The following is a 19,277-nucleotide window of genomic DNA, read 5'->3' as shown; positions in this document are numbered from 1 at the left end:
CTTCCAATGGAGGGATAGGGACACCAACCTAGGCACAAAACCTTAGATGCACAATTTGTCCTGCCAACATGATGTGCAAGGATAAAGTTGGAGCAGAAATTGAGAGAATAGCCAACCAGTCACTGGTCCAACTTGAGACTCATGTCATGAGAAAGAGCCCACCCTCGACACTATTAATGATAACTATTAATGATATTCTACTATGCTTCCAAATAGCATAACTATCATCTGAAAGACTTTACCCTGCAGCTGATGGAAACAGGTGCAGAGACCCACAGTCACAACTTAGCTGGAGTTCAGGGAATCTTGTGGAAGAAGGCGGGGTGAGATAGGGGAGGATTGAAGGAACCAGACAGGTCATAGACACAAGAAAACCTACAGAATCAACTAACCTGGGCCCGTAGGGGCTCACAGAGACTAAATCACTGACCAGATAACACTCATGGCTTGGACCCAGGCTCTTTATACATATGTAGCATATTTGCAGATTGATATTTATATGGCATCCGTAACAGCAGGAGCAGGGGCTGTCTCTGACTCAGTTGCCTACCTTTGGATCTCTTTAAGCTAACTGGGCTGCCTTGCCTAGTTTCAATAGCAGATATGCCTAGTTCTACTGCAACTTGATAGGCCAAGGGGATTGATATCCATGGCAGCTTCTCCTTCTCTGATTAGAAAGAAAGAAGGAATGGGGGAGGCGGGGGCTGTAAATAGAGGAAGGAGGGGAAGCTGTGATTGGAAGGTGAAATAAATAAATTAATGAATAATATGGATTTTTTTTTCAACCAAAAAATATCCAGAGCCAGATGGTTTTAGTGGAGAATTCTAACAGACGTCCAAGGAAGAGTTAACACTGAAGTAACATTTGGAGGAAAGAATTTGTTTCACATTACATTTTCAGCTAACAGTCCACCATTAGATGTTGTCAAAGCAGGAACTCAAGCATGGCAAGAACCTAGAGATAAGAACTAAATCAGAGGAGATGGGTGATCAATCCTTGTTATTAATGTTTATAAGATTAATCCATGATATTAAGATATAAAGCTTATAGCCTGAGAAAAGTCCTGGGTGGAAGGCAGGGACAAGCACTTCATGGAACAGATGTGGCTTCCTTGTGATGTGATGCAGTCTTTGAGGCAGGCACATGCCAGGTGCAGGGAAACTGCAAGATACCCTTATTGAGTAGCAAAGTGGGCTGGCAGGCTGGCTGGCTTCTGCGTAGAAGTAGGAATGAAGAACCAAATCCTCAGTGCAGGTAACAAAGACCCAGAGAGATAGACTATATAGGACTTTTTTTAACTTTACATTTTAAATGCTAATGAGCAAGAAAACAACAGCTGTTGAGAGATATTGGACCGTTAAAAATCCCTGCTGAGATGCTGATGTGCATGTCAGGAAGTGCATGCTGACAGGAGCCTGATTTAGCTGTCTCCTTAGAGGCCTGCCAGAGCCTGACATATATACAGGTGGATGCTCACAGCTAACCATTGAACTGATCAAGGGGTTCCCAATGAAGGAGTTAGAGAAAAGACTGAAGGAGCTGGAAGGGTTTGTGGCCCCATGAGGAGAGCAACAATACCAACCTACCAGAGCTCCCAGGGTCTGAACCACAGCCGGAGAGCACCTAGGGAGGGACCCATGTCTCCAGCTGTATATGTAGGGGAGGATGGCCTTGTTGGGCAGAGGTAGGAGAAGAGGTCCTTGGTCCTATGAAGGCTGGGAGAATTTGAGGGCGGGAAGGTGGGACTGGGTGGGTGGGTAGGGGCACATCTTCATAGAAGCAGGAGGAGGGGGGATAGGATAGGGGGTTTCTGTGTAGGGGGTAAATGGGGAAAGGGGATAACATCTGAAATGTAAATAAAACATCCAATAAAAGTTAATTAAAAATCGTTGCTGAATTAAATTGTTCTATTTATTATAAAGATGTCTTAACTTCAGAATGGAAGGCAGGAAACATGTTGTATTGGGAAAGATGTCATGGCTTTGTTTCCACAGAGAAGAAGAGCTGTGAGTTACTTAAACATTAATAAAGATTAGATTTGACCCAAAAAGATCTCTTGAGAATGTTGGCTATAGATATGTAGGAAGACACCAGAAACAACAATGAAACAGGTCTGCGGCAAGCTGAGACATAAATATCTCCAGCCAGGACTTCAGCTATGCATAGCTGGTAACTCCTGCTGACTACACAGTCCCTAGGACTTATTATTACATGCCATACTTTTATTTGGCAAGGATTGAAATTTATATCACAGTTTGGATATACAGTCCAGATGGAGTTATAATGTTTGATGCCATTCAACTGCTCACAGAACAGAGAATCATTTTTAACTGATCTGTGTACATCACACATTCCATTTATGTGTTAATGCAGAAATGTATCTTACCTTTAAAGTTTATATGTTTACAGAGCAAAAGGACCAGACACCAATGACTACAAGACAAGTAGGGTGGGTGATTCAGCCTAGAAACTGCCTCAATAACTGTTTCCTCAAAAGTCTGCATCCGGGTAAGCTTCAAAATGACTAGATAAAATGGTCCAACCTTACAAAGTGTTCCAGTAAAGACTTCAGTTAAGCCCTATACTTTCCCATCATACAGAGACTGACAACCAATGATGCTGCTAGCTCTCCTAGGACTTTTGCAATATCCTGATTTTCTTAGGGCTCCCAAAAGATACTCTTATCCACAGAGGGCAGGAAACAATTTAAAGAAAACAATGCCCAATCCCAAGAGATGGGATAGGTGGGCTTTGGTCATCCAATGGGTGATGGATGTTTGTCTTTATTTTAACAGGGGTTGGTCATAAGTTGTTAATGGTCTTGGTCAGAAACAAAGTAAAGGAAGTTAGATTCAAGGATTTTTTTCTCTTTCTTTCTCCTTCCTCCATCCTTCTTTCTCTCCTATCTAGTATTAGGGAAAGAGGGAATGAAAAGAAAAAAAAGGGGAGTGGGTATAGGAATCATAGGGTAAAAGCCTAGATTCTTGAACCTATGTTTAGACTAAAAAACATTAACAAGCCAAAGATCTTACATTGGTATAGATTATTGTATACTGATACATATTTAAGGTTATATTTTATCCCAACATATAGTATATATGTTTCAACTCTTATTGAAGGTATTGTACCTATGCAACTCACTTTAAAATGTAATGTAATGTTCTAGTCCTTGAAAATTACTATTACAATCTGTTTAGGGTTATTAACAAAGGCAAATTATTAGTCATTCCAACTTGTGGTCTTGTTAGGCAATAGTTTAGTTAATTATAGAAATAAGGCTTGTTTAGCCTCCTGCAGAAACAAGCAACCTTCACCTATTTGAATATACTATAGATAGATGGTATTCAAACCGTTCAGAAACCTATAGAATATGGCATTTAAAATGTATTAATAACAAGACTTTTTTGACCATGAGGCAAGTCTGGTCCTGGCAGGACTCCTATATTACTTCAAAGAATAATTGGGCATTAAAGAACCTCCTTATGGAGTTTACTTCAAATGTGGAAAAGATATCCATCAGGCAAAAAATTGGCCTGCTTCAACTACTGACAGCATGTTGTTCAAACCATGGATAAGCAGGACATAGAAGAAGTGGACTTTCAAACTTTGCCAAGACAAGGTAGGCCAGTCTCTTAGTATTCCTGCTTTGCAAATAAGTCTGTCAGATATTCTGGGCCAGTAGGCTGAAGATGGATGCTCTGAAGTTGCCGAAAACCATGGGTTTTCCATTTAGTCAGCAACCTCTGACATTTTTATAGTTTTAGAAGCTTCTTTGCTCTGTACTTTCTGTTCACTCAGGTAATAATTATTCTTCTCAGGTATCTAATCAGAGTGAAGACTAGATAGTTATAGTCTTATAGTTTTCTGTGTTACCAAATTCAAAAAAGAAACTCATAGAATAGATGTCAAGTTTATAAAGGTTGAGAGACAACTTAAGTTGTAAAGGATTGAAAAAATGACTTAAGGTCTAAGAAGATATTTTTAGGTTGATAAATGCAGACTACAATAGAAAATGATGTATGTACAGAATGTTTAACTCACCAAGATAGGATAGTACAGTACTTTCTCTAAGGTTGTCAAATACAGATAGACTGGACATTGTGAATGTAGTTCTTGACTGACAGTTTTTATAGTTGTTCTTATGGTATGTAGCTTGTTGATCTTGGAGAAATAGTCTTTTGTTGGACTAAAATGGGAGATGTTGTGATAATATTATTGTGCACTGTGTAAAGATTAGTCAAATGCTGATTTATGTGCCAGCGGAGAGTTGAGTGCAGACTGGACTTTAGTATTGTTACTCATAGAACTGAATCATATTTTGTAAACATTCCCACTCTCACCTGATTTGTTTTAATAAAAATCTGACAGCTGATAGCAAAGGCAAAAAAAGGAAGTTAGAGCTTCTGGATAGAGATAGGAATTCTGGGAAAGCATCAACCATGAAATTCACCCGCCTGACAATGAGGAAGAAGCAGATTTTGAGACAAGAGACTGACAGGTAACAAACCTTGTGGCAGACATGGAATAAATATAAGTTGTACAAGCTAGTTGGGAACTAGAGTAACTAAAGCTGTTGTAAATAAATGTAAGTATCCGTGTCATAATTTGGGAGCTGGTGATCCCAGTGAAATCCTAGTTTTAGGCAAGGGAATTAATTGTTCCCATGATCATGAGAATGGGAGAACCGGCCATGTCCCTCACCAGGTGCAATACTTAGGAGAGTGGACCACGAACCTCACCTGATCAACAGGGTAGAGCTGGCCCTGGTAGCAGGGGTTGGGTTGCTGGTGAGCTGACCTGGGAGCATGACAGCAGGAGAGCTGGTAGACTGACTAGCTCAGATACTGGGCTTTGAATTGGCACACCCACACATCTACCCCATAAATGAACTGCTGGAGCACATGAATCAGCTAGTCCCACAGACACAAAACTACAGAATATCTATGAACAAGAGGAGTCCCAGTGAACTTCCAGTATAGATAGAGAAGGAGAAGGCAGAGGCCTTATGTCAGACCAAGGAATCATTGCAAAGAACATTTGCAAACAAAGAAGTGGGGACAAAATGGTGTGCCATGGGACACATTGTAACATACTACAGCTTCCACAACAATATTTTTTTTTCTCTGTTGTAAAAGGAGGTTGCAAGGGTGGATGGTAGGTACTAGCAGATTGGGGCACATAATATGAAATTCACAGAAAAAAAACAATAGATAGTTTTTTTAAATTAAAGTATATTAAAATGTATTAAAAAATCTTTAGTGGTGGCTTTTGTTCTGAGTAATTTAATTTATATCATGAGGTGGACACTTAAAATACTTTGCCACATGTTTTGTGAGTTCAGTGACTGGTTGTGTTGAGGGTACAGAAGTAAACTGTGAGCTAATGTCTACTGTGTATCATTCTTTATTTTGTTATCATTTTATCTTTAACTGCATTTGAAAAGTGCTTATCTTATATTTAACCCTCATATTTTTTGTGTGTTTTCTGTGTCTTGAAGCCTTTCATATATTTTAATGATGTCATCACTGGCAACTTCACTTGATTTCATCAATCAACTGTACTTTGTCCTTAAATAGTTTCTTAAAATGTGTTACAAACAAACAAAAGTTAAATACTGATTTTTTTTACTGAACATAATAACTACTTAATTATTTTAGTAAAACCAATGCTTATTTGAAAAAACTATGTTCAGTGGATCTTGCCAACACCTGATGATGACTAGGAACTCAGAGGTAGCTGTATCAGCTCTTGCCAGATCAGAAAGTGTAACATTTTTTGTCTGTTTGATGGTGAGCCAGCATCACTAGCATCCTACTTACCCTGCATCCTAACAAATGCCTAAAACCATCTAAGTCCTGCTCCCCTTGATATCATGCCATTTAAGGTTTGTAGACTTACTCAACTCCAAAAGATAATGCTCAGGAAAAAATCCTCCAGTTTGTATTCCGAGAAGATATGAAGCAAGATATAAGAAAAGAAGAAGAATCAGGCATTGCAGTGTATATCTGTAATCCTAGCACTCAGGAGGTTGAAGCCACAGGACATTCTATAAGTTTAACTACATCCTGGGCTACATAGCAAGCAGAATTTTAGCTAGTTTTATGTAACAAAGTATTGTCTCAAAACTCAGGAAAAATGGAGTGTTGAGGGAGGGAAATGAAGGAAACAAGGGCAATGGAGAAGTTTCATTTTCATATTGATACTTTCCCTGTTCATTCCATCCTTCCTTGCACTGTAGTCCTTCAGCATAGGCCCAGCCATACTGATAATTTTCCATTTTCCATTTATATGAGAAGAAGGTAACAGTCAAAAGTCTTTGGATACTCGTTGAGAACTTCTGATCTTCCCCAATGCCCTCTTCAGAGCTCCAGATACATCCTTGTTCCTCATGCTGTAAATGAGGGGGTTCAGCATGGGTGTGAGGATGGTATAGAACACAGAAAAAATTTTGTCTTGGGATGGGGAATGGTAAGAGTGTGGTACCATATAGGTGTATATGGCAGCCCCATAAAACAAGGTTACCACGGTCATGTGAGATGAGCAGGTAGCAAATGCTTTCTTTCTTCCTTCCACAGAGCTCATATGGTAGACAGTGGCCAGAATCCGGGCATAGGATGAGATAACTACAGAGAAAGGAATCAGCAACATCAGAACACAGCACACATACATCACTGTCTCATAGAGGGCTGTGTCTGCACATGCCAACTTCAGCACAGCAGGTGCCTCACAGAAGAAGTGATTAATCTCTCGTGAACTACAGAAAGGAAAACTCATGGTGATTGGGGTGAGAAGGAAGCCATCCAAAGATCCCCCAAACCAGGAGCCTGCTATGATAATCCAACAGATTCGGCGGCTCATGAGGACAGGGTACCTCAGTGGATTGCAGATGGCCACATAGCGATCATAGGCCATGAGGCCCAGGAGAAAGAACTCAGCTCCCACAAGGGTAAGGTAGAGAAAGTGTTGAGCTGTGCATCCCACAAAGGAAATGGTCCTTTGCCCTAGAAGATAATCAACTAGCATCTTGGGCACAATGGTTGAGATGTACATCATGTCAATGAAGGACAAGTGACTGAGGAGGAAGTACATGGGGGTGTGGAGGTGAGTGTCTGTATGGATCAGAAAGATCATAATTCCATTGGCCACCAGTGCAGTGAGGAAGATGACAGAAATTGTGGCAAATACAAGACCTGAGGTTTCCTCTGTGTTGAACAGCCCCATGAAAGTAAAGTCAGTAGATGTTGTGTTGTACCCTTCCATTGGTCTTATGATAGTGCTATTATAACATAAAGCCTTCTAAGTAAAATGGTGGCACTTCCAGAGAATCAAAATTACAACCTAAAAGTTCAATAAAAACACATTCAAAACTAGTTTTCTTGGTATTTTTAAATTGATACACAATTGACATATAAGAATATTAATATCTACAAAATGAAAGCATGACTTATCCTTATCGATCAATAGTTTCTTAAGTACATTAAGCAAGATGTCAGTAAATGTTACTATATCATAATCATACTCATTTTTATAACACCTAAGCATATGTTATACCATAATTTAGTGTGTCTGTGTACGGTTGGATAAGGCACATCCTTCCTTAAGTGACATTTAGTTGGTATTTTTTATAAATGCATCTTAGCAACAGTAAGCAAAATTACCATTATTAAAACATTTCTGGCCCCAGCTGTGCATAGTATGTCTACCATTTAGCCATGAGTGTGTATAGCCTAACATTTGCACCATGTTATATTACAAAAGTACACTTTGCATCTGTTCACACATGCAACAACACGTGTGTAGGGTGAAACACACTGTCAGGGCAGTGTGCTCATGCAAACTCAGACATCAAAGGACCTGAAAAACATTCTTATTTTTAAGAATAAGTTTTAATTTTAGGACGATCAAGAATTAATGTTAATTTTAGGATATAATAACAACATGTGAAGGTAAGATGCATTGGCAAGGCAGAGTGCTCTTGCAAACTCTGACATCAAAGGGCCTGAAAAACATTCTTACTTTAAAAATATGAATTCTAGTTTTAGAATGATGGGGCAATGGAGTTATCATTGTGAGTATCATAAGTATTAGTTACTGGGATTAATAATTAGGATTTAGAGGAAAGAGCACAAAGAAATACATAAAATGTATATTGAGCTATAACCCATTTTTTTGAAATTTGAATTTTTTTAGTGTTAGTAATTGACAAAAACCCACTACCTGTGTCTCCCATAATTTCTGATTTAGATAAGGAAAAAAATTACCACAGCAATATATATAAAAAATCAAGAACAATCTTTTATGTGTCTTATGGCTAAAGTTTCAGGAAACATTTCCCAAACTGCCTGAATTAATTCTAATCTAATGCTCCACTAACTGTTCTAAACCTATAACTATTTGACATGATTACACAAAAAACAACAGTGGTGACTTTGTGAAGAGGCTGTGTATCCATTGGTTACCTTTACAGTATACCAAGAGTAGGGGTCAGTGATAATCACTTTTGCCAGGTCTGGGAGCTGTGCCCCTTATTTGCGTGAGATTTGACCAGGAAGTCTCAATTCATTCTGGGTTCTCACATCTTCCAGAGCTGCAGCTCAAAATTTACTATAGCCATCACATATGTGTCAAACATCTGTAGCTGCTTATTTTAGCTATATGTAAACATTAATTTAATTGGTGAAAATCATTTAAATGGGAAAATATAATCAACTGTTATAGCCATGAGTGATTGATTTAAGTGATTAGGGTTATCATAATTTATTTTTCTGATTTCAAAAAATTTTTGGTACTAGAAATTAGTAGTTTACTTAAATACTGTATAAGATTTAGTTACTACTTACAATATTCCTACTTACTTTACTTTTTTGTTTATTTATCAGAGCCCATTAAGATCTGTAAATACAGAGAAAAATATGTTATGGAATAGCATACACATTATTCACATTCCAATCGCTTGCATCCTTCATAACTCTAACATTTATGAAGTCCTCTGGCCTTGACAATACAGGCTAGCTATGCGCTGTTTCTCACATTTAAACACTTCTCTCTGCTCTTCACACGCACATATAAACAGATCCTTAACAATTTCTTCTGTCTTGCATTTTTTTTAGAGCTCATTAGTCTTAAAGTCACAGTACAGTGAAGACTAAATCTAAAGCCTACTTGTCTTCACAGTGTTCCCGCCATCTCCTCCTGTCTGTGCATGAAAGATTTTCCTGGTTTAAGAGAAGCTCCTTGATGTGAACTATGAATCTAAATAAATTATCTGGGCAAGTTTATTTTCTGCACACTTAGTGTAAGGGAAGATCAAGACCCAAATTGTATTTGTTAAATTCGGCTGGCCACAGATGATATCTCTTTATGATGATTTAGTACACAGGAAAATAATAAGAAACACTTGTAATGACTCTGTATCTTTTTACAGAAATTTGACTCTGAGGTGACATAGTAGACATGGAGCAAGACATTAGAAATTTGGTAAATTGAATTTTTTTTTTCTGGTTGTGACATAAGTACGTTCTGACTCTGAGCTTCAATGTGTATTTAAGTTAGATTAATCTAATAAAACAGAATTAATGATAAATTTACAGTTATGTATTTCTCCTAGTTTTGAGTACAGAAAAATGTCACTTTTTTGTTTTATATGAAACCCACCCCACTGTTGACTCAGTATTTATACATAAAGTTTATAGTTAGTTCTATAACAGGGGTTTTTAGACAAGTCAATATAGAGTTTTGCACATTTAAAATTAAATAAGACAACAATGTGATGCATATTACATTTACATATACAATGTGATGTATATTATTACATTTATATATAACATATAATATTATATATATATGTATATATATTATTCCATGCAAAGTTGTGGTAATGTTTTATAAAACAATTGGGAAATATATAAGAATTTTTAATATTTCATTTAAATTATACACATATTCAAGTAAAATCATGAATTTGAATTTAAATACTTCCTGATCATCAGGTATATAAGCCCAGGCATGAAATCCCTTTAGTAGTTAATTTCTGTATCTCTTCAAATATCCCTTGACTTGAAGGAAAGTATATGTAGATGAAATTTTGTGAAAATGAAAGCACTGTATAAAGCCTGCAGAAAGTGCACGTGTCTTTGGGGACATAAAAATGCTTGTATTACAGATTGAGTGACCACAAACTGAAAAATAAATGTTGACTGTAATTAGGTATGATTTTATAGGAAAAAAAATCTTTCTCAAGGTTAACTAGCATTTGATTTCAAATCTCATATCTAGAAATAAAGAGATGCATTTATTTTATACTGAAATATACTAAATAGCTTCTTACTAAAATAGCTTCTGCTTTGGTGAGATGGATGTTTTCTTAAGTATGCATGGTTGCAAAATTCTTCCTCTCACATTGCTACACTATGAGACGAGGGTACAGTCTCTTCCTGTTATGCAATATCTAACTAAGCCTGTCCTGTAAATCAATGACAGCCAACTGCCTGAAGTATAAGTCTTAACCTTCACATGCTTCTGTGTGATCACTAGTGGACTCTTTTCCAAGTGAAAGCACACATGCCACATTGCTCAATAACTGGCCTATGCTGAGGATGCTCTGCTCTGGCTTAGCTTAGACACTGCTGCATGTAGACCTCTTCTTGGTGTTCTCCACCTGTTCAAAAGTCCCCTATACTAGTTTAAAAATACTGAACTCTTCATAATTATTACAGAGAAATTTAAGTATTTTTCCCTCTGACAACACAAGAGTCTGGATTCAAAACATATCTATCTTCAAAAGCTGTCTTGTCATTATATAAAACAGCCCCAGTTCCCCAGTCATCCCTTTCCTTCCCCGCCCTAGTTCTCCCAGTCATCCCTGTTCTCATACTTTCAGTTCCCCAATCACTGCAGTCCTCACATGCCCAGTTCCCAGTCATCCCTGCCCTTTACATGGTATAAGGGTGAGAGTCAAGAACACTTAAATGTGTAGAGAATTAGGATGCCCGTGCACACATGTATTTTATCTGTGACTCTCAAAAGGTTTTTAAAACATCCTGTAATTTTTTGAGATCATATATCATTACATCTCTCCCTTGTCTTTCTTCCCTTCAACCTCCCCCTCCCCAACACCCTTCCTTTCCTGACCAATCTCAGCAGAAAGCTCGTCAATAAGAGGGTGGGATAAGCAAAGAATTTGTCTAAGTATAGCAGAGAACTCCTAGACTGTTCACTACATTACTTAATTTAATCTATACTTTCATATTGTTTAAACAAAATCACAAATTATTCATCCAATAATTTTAATTTCTGAAAGCCTTCAAACATTTTTCATATCACTTACCATACAACATAAATACTGCATATTAAAGGCATCATGTTATATATAATTTTTAGTAGAAAATATTGATAAACTATGCTCCTCCTAAGTGAGATCATCCAATACATGAGGTCAATTCTCTGCTTCATCCATTCAGTGTAGAAGACACATTTTAAGGATTGGAAGAGTTACACATGATTTAACAAGACAGACAAGACAGATAAATTCCAGCAAACTACTATAACCTTGCATTACTAAATAAGTGTTGGAGAGTAAAAAGAGATTCCTTTTTTAGAGGATGGAAGGTATTCAGTTTCTAAAGAAGAATATTGCTACATTTAATTGACCTCCAGTTTGTACCGAGATTGAAATACACCAAACAATCCACAGTCATGAGATACCATAACAGGATATGGTTCACCCGTGTGAACAGCAGTTGCCAGAGCATTACTATACAAGATCCAACACATGAGGCCCTTTATATTTACTTAAGGAATAGAGGTGTCCTTCATGTGTGATTAGCACATAAAAAGATGAGCATAGAGAGATGCATACAATGAATTCCGAAGTCTCTAACTGTAACAACAGATAAAAGACAGTATTGTTAAAGAAAAATAATGCATACCCCAAATCCCTAAAACACCATGTAATACAGGAACAAGAACACAGATTCTTCAGACTCCAAGAAAAAATGTGACATTGCTTGCTTCCAGTTGCTAGAAGGAAATTATTTGTTACTGAAGAAGAAGAAATACCCTTGAATAACACCCTTTTATGCTCCTTTAGGAGGAAAACTCAGCCATTAAAGGATACTGGATCCATTTAGGTTTGAGAACAATGGTAATATAGGAAGCACCCAGAGTAAGAAGATGAGGCATTAAATAGTTTTTGGCAAGCCACAGACAGAAACAGACAGAGCAGGTCTTTTACTAGCAGTCCTCAGGAGACTTTGCTGATAGGCGGACCTCATCTAATGAGAAATGTTCCAATGGAAGAAAATGTATCTAAAATCACATGGGCTTTGAGAAAATACTTTCTACTGCTGGCTTCAATATGCTGACAAAGTATATGATAAAGTCATATGGGGGAATTCACATAAGAAATTAAGATTTTCTTCAGAAAATGTCTGCCATTTTCTCACAGAGAAATCTAGAAGCATATGTTACAAATAAGTGAAAAATAGTCAGATTTTTGTTATAATTTACCATTTTCTAAGTGGTTAAATAATTATTGCTTTAAATAGTACTAATGACTATGTACAAGAGAGGTATAAAAAAGCATAGAAACTCCTCCCTTTCTATAATACCAAAACTATTCATAAAACACTATATGGATAGCTATTATTACATAAAGATATACATATTTAGGTTTAGGTGTAAAGTTTTTTATGAGTATGTGTGTATACATATTCTAGTGCTAATTAATATGCATCAACATAGATATAAAATTGCTTCTGGATAATGTCACAGCTTCCAACATTCTTTGGAGATACATCCTTTCAACATCCAATGGACAAAATATAAACTTTCCCATTACAAAGAGAAAGTAATAGCAACATAAAAAGAAAAATGGTTACAAAACAAGACCAAGATCCAGAAGAAAAAAACATTAAACTATATATTTCTATGACTAAAAACTAGTAATAAAAATAAAATAATATTACTCAGGATTATTGGTATGTATATTAGTGGATGTTTCTTCCCACATGTTTGAGGTCATTGAGCTTCAGCTCCAAAAAATAAAACAAGACAGACAAAATCCATTAATTATGTGATGATGGCCATACATTCAATCTTCAACCATGCAAATAAATAAAAATTACTCCTGTGGCCTATACCTTTCCAATTTTTATTTCTTTTTATGCTTGTATTTCCATAGTGCAGATGGCCATAGAGACCATGCCACCAGTTAGGAAGAAGAGTGCTCATTCTTAAGGGGAGTCCTGCATTGGTTACTGAAGGTCATTAGTCTTTGTGAGCCAAACAGTTTCAGCAAAGTTTGTGATGGAAGTCAAGATTACAACCAAGTGATTCATTGTGTGTGTGTGTGTCCTCATTGATGTTTTGATTTTCTTTTTCAAAAAAAATTAAATGTTTTTGAACAACTTCAGCACAGTGGCTGAATATAAAATTAACTCAAATAAATCATTAGCCTTTATACAAATGATAAATGGGCTAAGAAAGAAATTAGGGAAACAACACCCTTCACAGTAGTCACAAACAATATAAAATATCTTGAGGTAACTCTAAGCAAACAAATGAAAGGTCTGTATGACAATAAGTTCAAGTCTCTCAGAAAGGAAATCAAAGATCTCAGCAAATGGAGACATCTCCCATGCTCATGGGTTGGAAGAACTAATATAGTAAAAATTCTTTAAATATTTCATGCAATGTATTTTAAAAATAATTACCCTTCTTAACTTCTCCCCTTCCATCTAAACCTTTCAATTCCTTCCCACCCAACTTTGATGATATTTAGTTTCTTTTCTCTTTTCCCCATTGAAACTGGTTAGTATTGCTCAGCTAGTCTTGGCCTGGGGAAACTACCTGAATATGTTGTTGACCTACCAGAATTCACATCATTCAGAAAACAACAACAACAACAACAACAACTGACTTTTCCACTCCAAGTCCTTATTAAATGCTAACATCTCCTCAGCTAGTATTGGGATTATGTGTCTATCTGCCCAGATGTTGTCTGAATGGAATTTGCATAGGTCTTGTGCATACTGTCATAATCACCATGAGTTCATGGCTGTGTCTGCCCCGACTGTGTCTAGAAAGAACTGTTTCCTTGAAGTTCTCTTTGTCTTCCAGTTCTTAAAATCTTCTGCCCCCTTTCCATAAAGATATCTGAGTCTGGGGAGAAGAATGTGATATGAATGTTTGATTTAGTCCTAAGCACTCCCACTCCATAGTCTTTTGTTTTCAGGGTGCTGAGTAATCACTAGTCTCTGTGTTAATTTCTATCTATTGTAAAAAGAATCTTCTCTGATGAGAGTTGAGAGATGCTTTGATTTATGAGTACAACAATGTCATTAGGAGTGTTAATATTTTGTCCATTTAGTGAATAATATTACTGGTTTCTTCCTTAGGCCCTATGAACGATATAGCCACAGGTTTTAGCCCCATTAATGGTGCCAAGTGTACCATATCATAGAGTGGAGCTTTGATCCAATCAGGAAATGATTGATTCCTTCCAAAACATTCATGTCACCATTTTTCTTTGTATTTTTATTTTGAAAACTCTGTGTAGATCCATTCTTCATTTTTAATTTGGGTTGTTTTCTTGATGCTCAGATATTTTTCTTTACTTTTTTTGGAGTTCCTTATATATTTAAAAAATTAACATTTTGTCAAATGTAGAGTGGATATGGAAATTCCTCCCCATTCCATGGGCTACCTCTTCACTGAGTAATGGTGTCCTTTGCTGTAGAGAAACATTTAGTTTCACAGGGTTCCATTTGTTAACCGTGGCTCTTAATGCCCAGAGTTCTTTCTTGTGCCTACAAGTTCCTGTGTATAACTTCTGTTTCTCTCTATCAGATTCATGGTTTCAAGATTCTTGATTTATTTGGAGTTGAGGTTTGTGCAGGGTGAAAGAGAGAGAAGATCTAATTTCAGTTTTCTACAAGTAGCTAGCTAGTTTAACCAGCACTCCTTGTTAAAGATACTGTCTCTTCTCCAGTGTGTATTCTCAAGTGAATATAGAAGAGGGAGTTATATGGGGCTCCTAAATTTTATTCTGCTGACCAATGTGTTTTTGTTATGCCTGCACAATGCTGCTTTTATTACTATAGCTCAGTCTATAACAAGATCATGGATGGTGAAACTCCAGCAGGTCTTTTATTGATCTGAATTGTTTCAGCTATTCTGCAAGTGTGTGTGTGTGTGTGTGTGTGTGTGTGTGTGTGTGTGTGTCTGTGTTTTAAAATTTCTATGAAGACATGTGTTGAAATTTTGATGGGGAATGTGTCGAATCTGCACATTTCTTTTGGTAAGTTAACTATCTGTACAGATATATGTCATCTCTAAAAAAAAAAAAATCACAGGTGCCAATCTAGACTACCATACCCAGCAAAATTCTCAATCACCATAGATAAAGAAAACAAAATATTTCAAGAAAAATCCAAATTCAGACAATATCTATCCACAAGTACAGTGCTACAGAAAATTCTAGAAGAAAAACTCCAACCCAGAAGAATAATGAGATCGAAGAAAACACAGGAAATAAGTAATTTCATACCAGAAAACAAGGAAAGCACACACACACCACCACCACCACCACCACCAACATCAATAACAGGAAATCACAATCATTGGTCATTGATATTTCTCAACATTAATGAACTTAATTCCCCCAATAAAAAGACACAGGCTTACAGAATGGATGCAAAAACAGGATCCATCATTCTTCTGCAATCAAAATACACACCTCAGCAATAAAGATAGATATTACCTCAGAGTAAAGGACTGGAAAAAAGTTTTCCAAGCAAATGGACCCAAGATGCAAGCAGGTACAGCCATTCTAATATTTAATAAAATAGACTTTCAACTAAATTTAATCAAAAGAGACAAAGAAAGACACTGAATACTCATCAACAGAAAAATCTACCAAGATGATATCTCATTTCTGAACATCTATGCTTCAAGCACAAGGGCACTCACATTTGTAAAACAAATATTGCTAAAGCTTAAGTTTACATTAAAAGTGGGAGACTTCAACACCCCACTCTCACCAATTGACAGGTCGTCCAGACAAAAACTAAGCAAAGAAAAAATGAAACTAACAGACATTATGAATCAAATGGACCTAACAGACATGTATAGAATATTTCATGTAAACACAAAGGAATACACATTTTTCTCAGCACCTCATGGATGCTTCTCCAAATTTACTATACAGTTGGTCACAAAGCAAGCCTCAAAAGATACAAGAATATTGAAATAACACCCTGTATCTTATCATACCACCATGGATTAAAGCTGGATTTCAACAACAACAGAAACACCAGAAAGCCTACATCCTGAAGGAAATTGAACAACTCTCTACTTAATGATCTCTGTGTCCGGAAAGAGAGAAAGAAAGAAAAAAAGAAAGAAAGAAAGAAAGAAAGAAAGAAAGAAAGAAAGAAAGAAAGAAAGCAAGCAAAGGAACAAAGAAGGAAGGAAGGAAAGACTTTCTAGAATTCAATGAAAATGAAAGCACAACATATCCCAATTTATGGGACACAATGAAAGCAGTGCTAAGAGGAAAGCTCATAGCACTAAGTGACTCCACAAAGAAATTAAAAAGTTCTCATACCAGCAATTTAAAAATACACCTAAAAGCTCAAAAAAGGAGTAGAAGGCAAGGAATAATCAGAATCAAGGCGGAAATCTATCAGTTAGAAACAAAGAAAACAATACAAAGAATCAATGAAACCAAGATCTGATTCTTTGAGAAAATCAACAAGATAGACATATCCTTAGCCAAACAAATCAAAAGACAAATAGGCAGTATGAAAATAAACAAAATCAGAAATGAAAAGGTAGATATAACAACAGACAATGAAGAAATCAAAGAATCATTAGGTCTTACTTTAAAAGTCTGTATTCACAAAATTAGATGATTTTCTAAATAGAAAGCACTCACCAAAGTTAAATCCAAATTAGGTAAAATCATCCTATAACACTTGAAATAGAAGCAATCATTAAAAGTCTCCCAACCAAAAAAAGCTATGTCCTGATGATTTTAGTGCAGAATTTTTATCAGGCTTTCAAAAAAAAAAAAAAAAAAAAAGAATTCCAATACTTCTCAAACTAGTCTGCAAAACAGAAACAGAAGGAACACTGACAAAGTCATGCTATGAGGCCACAGTTACTTTGTTACCTAAACCACACCAAGACTCAACAAAGAAAGAGAACTTCAGACTTATTTCTCTCATGAACATTGATGCAAAAATACTCAGTAAAATACAAACCGAATCCAGGAACATATCAAAGACATTATTCATCAAGACCAAGTAGGTTTCATCTCAGGGATGCAGGGATAGTTTAATATACAAAAATTTATCAACATAATTCACAATTTAAACAAACTGAAGGAAAAATCACATGATTAACTCATTAGACACTGAAAAAGCCTTTGATAAAACCCAACACCCCTTTAAGTTAAAAGTATTGGAGAAATCAGGGATGCAGGGCATATACCTAAGCGTAGTCAAAGTAATATAGAGTAAGCCAATAGCCAACATTAAACTAAACAGAGAGAAACTTAAAGCAATTTCACTGAAATCAGAGACAAGGCTGCCCACTCTATCTATTCAATATAATATTATTCAATATAGTTCTTGAAGTTCTAGCTTGAACAATAAGACAACTAAAGGAAATGAAGAGAATACAAATTGGAAAGGAAGAAGTCGAAGTATTACTATTTATGGAGGATATGACAGATACATAAACAACCCCAAAAATTTTACCAGAGAATTCCTACAGCTGTTAACACCTTCAGCAAAGTGGCTGGAGAAAAATTAACTCAAAGAAATCAGTAGCTCTCCTTTATACAAGTGACAAAAAGATCAAGAAAGAAATTATGGAAACAACATCCTTTAAAATAGCCACGAATAATATAAAATATCTTGGTGTAACTCTAGCCAAGCAAGTAAAAGATCTGTCTGACATGAACTTCAAGTCCTTGAAGAAAGAAATTGAAGAAGATATCAGAAGATGGAAAGATCTCTCATGCTCACGAATAGGTAGGATTAACATAGTGAAAATGGTCATCTTACCAAAAGCAATCTACAGATTCAATGCCATCCCATCAAAATTCCAACACAACTTTTTATAGATGTTGAAAAAGCAATTCTCAGCTTCATTTGGAAAAAAGAAAAAAACCCAGGATAGCCAAAATCATCCTGGACAATAAAATTACTTTGGGAGAAATCACTATTCATGACCTCAAGCTGTACTACCGAGCAATATTGACAAAAACTGAATGATATTGGTATAGAAATAGATATGTTGATCAATCAAATCAAATGGAAGGCCCCAAAATAAACCCATAGACCTATGGACACTTGATCTTTGATAAAGAAATCAAAACCAAATATGGAAAAATGAAAGCATCTTCAACTAATGGTGCTGGACTAACTGGATGCCTACATGTACAAAAATGAAAATAGACCCACACTTATCACCTTGCACAAAAATCAAGGCCAAGTGGATCAAGGACATCAACATAAAACTAGATAGAGCAAATGTCATAGAAGAGTAATTGGGAAATACCCTTGAACTCATTGGTACATGGGACAATTTCCTGAACAGAATACCAATGGCTCAGGCTCTAAGATCAACAGTTGATAAATGCAACCTCATGAAACTTCAAAGCTTCTGTAAGGCAGAGGACACTGTCAATAGGACAAAATGGCAGTCTATACACTGGGAAAGTACCTTCATCAATTCTACATCTGATGGACAGCTAATATCCAAAATTTACAAAGAATTCAAGACAGAAACCAACAAACCAAATAACCCAGTTAAAAGATGGGGCACAGAGAAAAACAAAGAATTCTCAACAGTGGAACCTTGAATAGTCAAGAAGCAATTAAAGAAATGTTCAAAGTCCTTAGTCATCAGAGAAATGCAAATCAAAGCAACTCTGAGGTTCCATCTTACACCCACCAGAATGGCTAAGATCAGAAATTCAAGAAATAGCACATGATGGCAAGGATGTGGAGCAAGGGGAACACTTCTTCCTTGCTGGTGGGAATGCACCCTTGTACAACCACTTTGAAAAGCAATTTAGTGGTTTCTCAGAAAACTGGGAATAGTTCTACCTCAAGACCCAACTACGCTACTCGTGAGCATATCCAAAAGATGCTCTGACATCCCACAAAGACACTTACTCAACTATATTCATAGTAGTTTATTCATAATAGTCAGAGACTGGAAACAACCTAGATGCACCTTAACTTAAAAATGAATAAAGAAAATG

At 36.3% G+C, this 19,277-nt stretch overlaps 1 protein-coding gene across 3 annotated transcripts; it reads right to left on the bottom strand.

The window, feature by feature from the left end:
* Positions 1 to 4,014: 4,014 nt before the first annotated feature.
* Positions 4,015 to 12,180, bottom strand: LOC117705837 (olfactory receptor 2T1). 3 transcript variants are annotated; one of them, XM_076931578.1, is made up of 3 exons: positions 11,929 to 12,180; positions 8,842 to 8,893; positions 4,015 to 7,339 (listed from the first exon to the last, which is right to left on the bottom strand). In XM_076931578.1, the coding sequence occupies exon 3, from the start codon at positions 7,259 to 7,261 to the stop codon at positions 6,308 to 6,310; it is 954 nt and encodes a 317-aa protein (XP_076787693.1). In that variant the 5' UTR covers positions 7,262 to 7,339; positions 8,842 to 8,893; positions 11,929 to 12,180; the 3' UTR covers positions 4,015 to 6,307. The 3 variants fall into 3 exon arrangements, with proteins under 3 accessions (XP_076787693.1, XP_076787692.1, XP_076787694.1); XM_076931577.1 differs by having other exon boundaries at positions 8,857 to 8,893; XM_076931579.1 differs by lacking the exon at positions 11,929 to 12,180 and adding an exon at positions 11,328 to 11,914 and having other exon boundaries at positions 8,857 to 8,893.
* Between the last annotated feature and the right edge of the window lie 7,097 nt (positions 12,181 to 19,277).

Source organism: Arvicanthis niloticus, chromosome 3 (genome assembly GCF_011762505.2).
Source record: "Arvicanthis niloticus isolate mArvNil1 chromosome 3, mArvNil1.pat.X, whole genome shotgun sequence".
Classification (NCBI taxonomy): Eukaryota; Metazoa; Chordata; class Mammalia; order Rodentia; family Muridae; genus Arvicanthis; species Arvicanthis niloticus.
This window is presented reverse-complemented; position numbering and strand designations above follow the sequence as displayed.